General features: G+C 29.8%; 1 protein-coding gene across 1 annotated transcript; it reads right to left on the bottom strand.

The window, feature by feature from the left end:
• Nucleotides 1–3042: 3042 nt before the first annotated feature.
• On the bottom strand, nt 3043–7794 carry LOC108751827 (UPF0602 protein C4orf47-like). The gene is made up of 4 exons (XM_018492254.1): nt 7619–7794; nt 7354–7544; nt 5049–5319; nt 3043–3455 (listed from the first exon to the last, which is right to left on the bottom strand). Exons 1-4 carry the CDS (start codon nt 7689–7691, stop codon nt 3076–3078), a joined length of 915 nt encoding a protein of 304 aa, XP_018347756.1. The 5' UTR covers nt 7692–7794; the 3' UTR covers nt 3043–3075.
• Nucleotides 7795–8414: the final 620 nt, after the last annotated feature.

Raw genomic sequence — 8414 nt, 5'->3', positions numbered from 1 at the left:
TACATTATTGTATCCAAAACTTCACAAGCTGTAATTATTTATCTTCAAAGATTTTGAATATTATTAATTGATATTTGATGTAAGTAAGTACAGCTATTTTAAGTAATGCAGTAAATTAAATTTAGTATAATTTAGTAAATTAAATATTAATAAAAGTAATATTTTTACAAAATCAAATTAATCGAATTGAATATTCTCCGTAATATTATAAATAAAAATCGTATGGTACTTTTTATAAAATGATCTTAATTTTTTATAAAAAGATTTTAGAAATTTTTGAAATCACAAGTAGCAGTCATAGTTGACATGGAACAAATAAATGTTTTCTTTGCAACCTTTTGTTGAAACTATTCCAAGTCGTGCAGACTGCTACGATAAGCACTTTGTATATAAGGTGCCCCAAAATTCGCGACTTAAAGTATTATAGCAGGAAAATTCTCAAAAAATTAAGTAAAAATGTAATTTGTAAATTTTTATTTTAAACAGTTATTTTGGAGATAAGAGTTTAAAAATATGATCAATCACAGATTATATTTAATTGATCTGTAAATATTAATGAGTGCGCTGAAGTAATACTATCGCTTGCGCAATTTATAGATAATTATAGATTTATATAAATATATAAATTACTATAAATATATAAATATATAAATCACTAAATGTAATCTGTAATTAGCAATATTTAAATCCTTGTATCTCAAAAATTATTGCTTAAAATAAAAATTTACAAATAACTTTTTACTTAATTTTTGAAAACTATCGTACAATAGTATTTTGAGTCGCGAAATTTAAAACATCCTATATATAATATAAGTATTTAGTATACGAAAAATGCCAAAAGATTTGAAGGGTGATTTCTCACAAATTTATATAATCATATATTATACAACAATTTAGTTTTTTTTTTAAGATACACTATAGAAAATCAAATGTTAATTTTAATTTATAATTGTATAGTGAACTTTCTGAGACAAGACAGTTCTGTATTAATTTTAACATTTTTGCATGTCTCAGAAAGTCCACTATACGACTATAAGTTAAAATTGACATTTTATTTTTTACAGTGTACAGAGTTGAAAAATTGAAGGAAAAATTTCAAGAATCACTCAAATTATTTTACTAAAACTTTATATATGTTGTAATGTTTCATTAAAATAAATCAATTAATAATTAAACTCTTCTAGCTTCGTACTTAGTATACACCTTGCGTATACACAGAGTGTATATATATATACACACACACATATATATTATATACACATATCGATGTACATATCGAGTAGATCGTACGACTGCTTCGAACTGTCTTGTACGATGCTCCTTATACGTTTCTACGTAGACCAGTGAGTATTGGAGAGGCATCGCAATGCCTGGAATGTTTAATACCGGCGCAACGACACGGCACGGAGAAATGGTTGGCTTCAACCGCGGAATAAATCTCGTGGAATCATACCTACCCGCTGCCATTTCTTGTCTGCCACGTGCTCCACGAGAAATTTTTCAAAGGAGGAAACGCTTATTGCATTTCTATACATAGCACTTCGTGACGTGGCGGCGCGCGAAACTTCACGCAAAGACACTCACTTAAGATACTAAGTTCATTTACTAGAAAAATTCACCATCCGTTTCGTCTTCCTCGCGGAACTATACATCGCATGCTATAATCAAAACGTCTTTCATATATTCTGACAGTTTGTTTTTACACGAAATACTTAATAAACTTCATAATAGCACGCAATAATTTTTTTCTATGGCAATTCTTATGCGCTGATGATTTATTCAAATATACTCAAATATAACAATTCAAGATGAATCACAATGTGTTTCTTTTATTAATATTATTACAGTGATTTAGTCACGTTTTTGCTTATTCTCATACAGCCGAGATCATTCTAGCAATATTGCAACGACATTGCAACGTTTCAGCAATATTGTAGTAGCATCGCAATTATTGCAGCAATGCTGCTATAGTTTCTGTGCTGTATGAATTAATACTAGCTTTGTTAATATGTATTGATATTATCGTAAATTAGCATAAACAGTAGAATTAAAAAGTGTGTGATATGAAGAATGAAAAGCATTTGCGGATATTAAGTTTAGATAAAAGTAATGTATATATTGACAGTGGATTCTACACATAATTAATCAATAATTGTAAGGTACAGGTAAATGTGTATTAAGTAAAACCGAACCTTTTTGGCATATAAGAGCTGAAACAATAAAATTTTTCCTTCTACAAACTTTATAAAAAAAAAAAGGAACGTTTTTTTATTCATAGCAAATAAAACAGCCCGCTAATTACGCGCTCCGCGTAGCTCTTGTTTATCCAAATAGAAAGTGCACTCATCGCTTTCTTTCTTTCAGACTATTCTGCAGTTTCTACCTGCTACCAACCTGATAATCCTACAGTACACGATGCTTATTGGAGACATTTAATTACGATTGCCGAGAGTGGACTTCTACGACAATGGTGGTAGAAACATTCGTTAGAATTTCATTAGGAGCGTAAGAACCGAATGCGCTGGGGTGATTCACTTTGAAAGGACTCGACCACCACCTTGAATGTTGTTGCAGCCGTACTTGGCCAATCGCCATTGCTGAAAAGCTATTTGTCGGCCCAACATCGTAGGGACGGAAGCGCGATAGCAGAAGGCCATGGCTTCGCTAGGTACGAAATCGCATGCATTGCGGACGCGATAAAACAGAAATGCATTCAGAGCCTTCTGAAAATTCTACAGGATTCGGAATGAAATTAGGATGAAATGTAATTTACCAACTGGAATTTTTAAAGTGGATTTAATGAAGAAATATGCACAAATTCACAGCGTCGTAATGATTTATTCGGTTTTTTTCTTATTCTTAATTTGTTCATAAGTAATTTACTTAAACGATATTGTACAAATGTAACTAGTGCACATAAAACGTTACGAATGAAAGACAAAGAGAGAAATATAAAATCTAATTATTTTTAATTAATTTTAGTATGACTGATAATTACAGAAGAAAGTTTCTTTCTAACAATGAAAAAAAAAAGAAGTTCGGGAGTTCAATTTCCGTGCAATTAGAAAGATTTTCTCAGTGCATAGGATATGCTCGTTCCCGATATTCCGGATAATTGCGAGCGTTACACGATATTTTCGTTATCTGCTCGATAATACTGTTCGTATATTTCGAACGTAGAAACGGTCCACCGCTTATAAACTTGGGCTGCAAAGCAGCTTTATCCTTAGCCTTAACATAAGGATCAGCCGTGTACTCTGGAAACTTGCTGAAGCAACCATCGTGACTTCCGCCGGGTTTCTTGGGAAAAGGGACATAGAATCGCGCCACAGTCTTCCTTGCAATCTCAACCGGAGGGATGTAAGTGGGCCCTGGTTCCTCATCCTTGTAAGGATTGGGGGGGAAATGATCCACCGGCGCACTAGTCGTCAAGAATCGACCTTTAGGCACCATTTCTGTTGCACCAAAGTGATGATTTACATTTAGAATATATGAATTACACAAGGAAAAGATCATAAGCTATAGTAATAAAAATGAATATTTTAATAAATATGTATAAACTCAAAAATTTAATGCTGGACACAGAAATTTAACATACATATGATTTGCACAGCTGGATTAATTGAAAATCGTATGCAATAATCTTTATATATAGTATGTGCAAGGGTAAATTAAGACCTTTTCAATTCAGAGAATCTGCAATAAACTTTTAACGTGAGACTTCTAAGATCTAAAAGATTCCTATAAAAAGAATTTCGAACATTTATGATAATGAATATTTCGTTTAATTGCTACCAAACATTTTTTTGAAGGTATTTTATGTAAAAGTTAAAAATGCGTTTCTCTAAAAAATTAACGTAATTTCTTTTTTTACGATATAATTATAATTAATTACATACTGCCGTATAAAATAAAGGAAGTGTTCCGAAAAAATCCAATCTACATCTATGTTTCATTTTCTCATTAATTTTTTTACGCTGTAATTGGAGAGAAATTCTCACAATGCGTTATATACATAGAAGTTAAAAAAGTTAAAAAATAACATAATTTTATAATTTATTTTATAAAACACTTTTTATTAGCAATTTTATTGTCTGCATAAAGTGGCAGAACAATTTTCTATCGTTATTACTAATATATACAATAGCAGTATTTGCTGTTATTAGTATGTAAACTATTATATAATTTATTACATAAAAATTATTATTTATATAAACAAGAGGTATGTATATTTATTTACATAATTTTTTTAAAAAAAAGCACAGTTACAATTTAGAAATTGATAACAAGAAGCACAGATGAAAAATGTAAAAAAAAAATATATATATATATATACAGATTCAATTTATTAATTCAATCTCTCTCAGCTAAGTAGTGCTTAATAAAATGCTTAGTGCTTAATAAAATTTTGTGAATTTATAATATATACATCTTCAGTTTTATAAACTGCACTCTGATTTCATTTTTGGTGTTAAAACGCTATCTTAAATTAAAATTGAGATAATAATACTACAAATTAAATTAACAAATAATAATTATATATTGATTTTGATAAGCTTCTTAAAAAACTATAAAGAGTTTTTGTTACTAAAAAGTTATATATATACATATTTAACGTTATTTATTAAATTTATTGTATTTTTCATCAATATGATTTGTAAAATATTCCGCAAAAAGTATTTTTATAAATTATAGATTCCAAAATGCTTTATAATACATGAAATAAAACGAGAAAATAAGGGAAGAAATTCATTCAACATCAATGCAAATATACGTGACTCCTGCTCTTATTATATTCAGCTCAACGATCGAAATGAACTACTTTTAACATAAATCTCTACCATGAGTTATACGAACGAGCAATAGTTTATTTTGTTTGTAATATAAACAAAAAGTTTAATCTCTTTTTAAGCTATTTTAAAAACATCCATTTTCAGCATATCGCCTAAAATTTATGCGTTTTTTCTTAGATTATACATTTCAAGTTTATCGAAAGTTGTTTGAGAGAACGGAGATTATATCGGAAGTATGAACGAAGACGCACTTACTTTTACCAACTCTTTCGATGCGATCGTAAGGCTCGTGAGTGTATGATGGATAAGGATTTAAGCAAATATTCGCGTATCCTGGGCCGCCAAGCGGATTGGGCTTGATCTTCATATTAGGTGGAAGTGGCTTCTTTTTTCTCTCTTCTTCCGGCATCGGACTAAAGTAAGAAGATTTAGCAAAGCATCCATACCAGTCTCCGGGCGTCGAGTGTTTCTTCGATGGGGATGTCGGTAGCATGCGACCACCGATCTTTCTCTTCTCGTCTTTTATCTAAAAGGTTTAAGTCGTAAAATTATACTTGATATAAGGTAGGATCGGGTATTATGAGCACTGCAGGTAATATAAGCACTCTTTATATTTCTGTAACGATTAGTACTAGTGCCAACCGTTGTAAAAAAATGCATCTGTCTTCGCGACATTCCAATATGCTGAGAAGTTTGACCCAAATTTATGTACTTCGGATATTTATCATATTAAATAAGTACGTACATTATGTTTTTATTTCTTACGTTTTTTTCCTTTAACTTTATAAGATCCTCAATCTACATTGAGATAAGATATTTTATTCTGCATGTTAATATTTATAAAGTAAACAATATTGAGCCATTCTAACTTCATAAAGTCCCGAAACCATTATTAATTTATTAAACACGAGAGTTTTTCGGATAGGTATGCATAGTCGTATATTATGGTCATCTTCATTATTCCTTATCGTACACTGAAAAAAGAGTCTGCCAAGGAGTCAACCACTATGGCAATCAGTATACATTTCTTTAGAAATAATTGCAACAATACAGTAATAAAACAAACAACGCTAGCAGTACTAGCAATGCGCAACATACTAGCAATACATAATAGTACATAGCAATACATTAATAATACTCGGCAATATTGCACGCAATAGGCGACAATACATAGCATAACAATATTAAGAATAAATAGCAATGCTAGCAATACAGTTGTATTGCCATAATTAGCAATCACTATACATTAGTACATATTTTAGCAGTGGTTGATCCTCTTATTATGTCCAGTTTCATAACTCATGGTTAACTTTTGATTAAAGATTATCTTATTTCTCATCTCTTTCCAATTCTAGCATTAGAAAAAGATGAAGAATGAGTTAAACCATGATTAAGAGTTAATCATGAGTTGTGAAACTGAACACCTTAGAATTTGGTAATAGCTATTAAATGTATGGTGAAATGTGATACCAATCAAATGTTTGGTTAATATTAACCAAAAATAATGTTACTTTTACAAATATTTAATAAGTATTATCGAACTGTTGCCATTTAATAATATTTACTAAATATTTGTAACATTTATTTTTTGGTTATATTAAATAAACATTTGGTTGGCATTTGTTCTAATAAAATGTTCCATGTATATATTATATATATATATACACACACACACACACACATATATATATATATATATATATATATTTCAATTTTTAATTTCTGCATAATTTCTTACAAAAAATTTCTTGTGCTCACATTACCCCTAAGAATGCTTTAATATTAGTCTACCCAGGGGTAATATGAGCACTGGTCGGATAATAAGAGCACCCGCTATCGTTTCAACATTTGCATAAAAATAATCAATTTCAATACTAAGACATAAAACATCAACACATCTGTGAAATGATGTACATAAGATTTTTTTATTTTTCAATATACTAGATATATCAAAATATTTCCTTAAGGTGCTCATATAAATCCAATTTTAATTTTTATAATTTATTTTCTTACTAATAATTTATTTAAAAATTTTTTAAAACAAAATATTAATATATTGTTTATTTAATAATTTTGCCTGTTGGAAAACCACTTTCTGTGAAAATCTTTTATTTTTTATTTTTTATATAGAGCTATTTAATTATATTGACTTAAACGATATATGATCGTATAATAAATTTGAACAGATTAGTAAGCTTAAAGCAAAAAACCATAAGCAAATTGAATTAGTATAGCAGACTAAAGACTTGATAGACGAGAACATTTTATTGACGTATTCTACATGTTACTTAATCAACTACAACTGATTAACTAGATAGTTTTAATTTAAATCAGATCAATGTAACGCTGCGATCATGAAAAAAATTATAATTAAACTTTATTAAACGATATTCTCCAAGAAAGGGTATAAATTTTTCTAACAAAGATTTAATTAAAATTTAAATCTCAATCGATACACATTAATGGATCCTGCTCACGAACTTTCTTTAAAGTTTTATTTTTAATAAATGATAAAAAAAATATTGATTTCCTATAATTTCGCACAATTATAAATACATACCCGTTGCTTCGCCTCGTCGCGCCATAACTCCGTGAGTGCCTCTCCTTCAAAAATTCGCTCATATTTCTCTGTGAATAATTCAATATTAGGTCCGCTGAGAATCTGGCGTTTGCCTTTGGCAACATTTTCACGAAATTGTATAGGCTTCTGATAAATATCAAAGGGACCCGGCGGTGAATCGGTAAAGAAACCTGAAAAGATTTTATCCGTGAAAATCCTAGAAATACACGTAGGCAGTTTTATCGCTCGGTTTTGTATGCATTACCCACTCGATCGATATCAATTTTTCCATGATGTTGACCAATAAGCGCGACATTTATTGTAGGTTTTTCACCCATGTTTTACCTTTTATGATAGCTATAACTAATTCATTGTCTTTTTTTTTTAATATAAAGTAACCTAAACTTTATCGTGTCATAATGAAGACAGTTTTATGGGAAACACGCGATGCTCGTTTATCAAAAGAGAAACAACAGGATTTATTGATGATTAAAAATAATAATTTTAATTGCATGCATTTTTCATACAATTTTATATATTTTTAAAAAAATGTTAATAGCAATTATATACAGTGCGTACTATGAGAATCACACCGTGGCGTCTTGAGCATTAAGAGTGAACTTATGAGTAATTGACCTGATTACCACCAGTAATGAGATGTTCTTAATGAGTTGGTACTAGCGGATATCTACGGTATTCTCGTTGTGGTAACGTTGGAAACATTTCATTACTGTCTGTTTGGAGAGACTGAATATTAAAGAAGTCACAAATTTGCGAGAGAAGTGATTATAATTGTGTGCGGTCTGATCTCGTTAACGATAACAATAAGAAAGATTACGGAAACGACGTCCCTGATAAAGGTCTGAAGTAAATGATTGATAATTATAATGACGCAAGCAGTGTTAAGTTGCAATCGATCGATAATTTCGAATTCTTACATTGTGCATTTCTGAATCATCTTTCCAAATCACATATATAGAAAGAACGATTTAGCTGAAATATCTAAAAATTTAGTTAGATACAGATCTGAAAATAAATTTGTTTGGATCATCAAAATAATT

The sequence above is a fragment of the Trachymyrmex septentrionalis genome, unplaced genomic scaffold (assembly GCF_001594115.1).
Source record: "Trachymyrmex septentrionalis isolate Tsep2-gDNA-1 unplaced genomic scaffold, Tsep1.0 scaffold52, whole genome shotgun sequence".
Lineage (NCBI taxonomy): Eukaryota > Metazoa > Arthropoda > Insecta > Hymenoptera > Formicidae > Trachymyrmex > Trachymyrmex septentrionalis.
Note: the sequence above shows the minus strand (reverse complement) of the source record. Positions and strands in the feature narration are given on the sequence as shown.

What these genes read in the sequence shown, in the direction of transcription:
- LOC108751827 (XM_018492254.1), bottom strand. Translation starts at nt 7,691, where the DNA reads ATGGGTGAAAAACCTACAATAAATGTCGCGCTTATTGGTCAACATCAT. An exon ending in AATTGATATCGATCGAGTGG is followed by an intron (nt 7,545 to 7,618) that starts GTAATGCATACA and finishes AAATCTTTTCAG; the next exon opens with GTTTCTTTACCGATTCACCG. An exon ending in GCGACGAGGCGAAGCAACGG is followed by an intron (nt 5,320 to 7,353) that starts GTATGTATTTAT and finishes TAAACCTTTTAG; the next exon opens with ATAAAAGACGAGAAGAGAAA.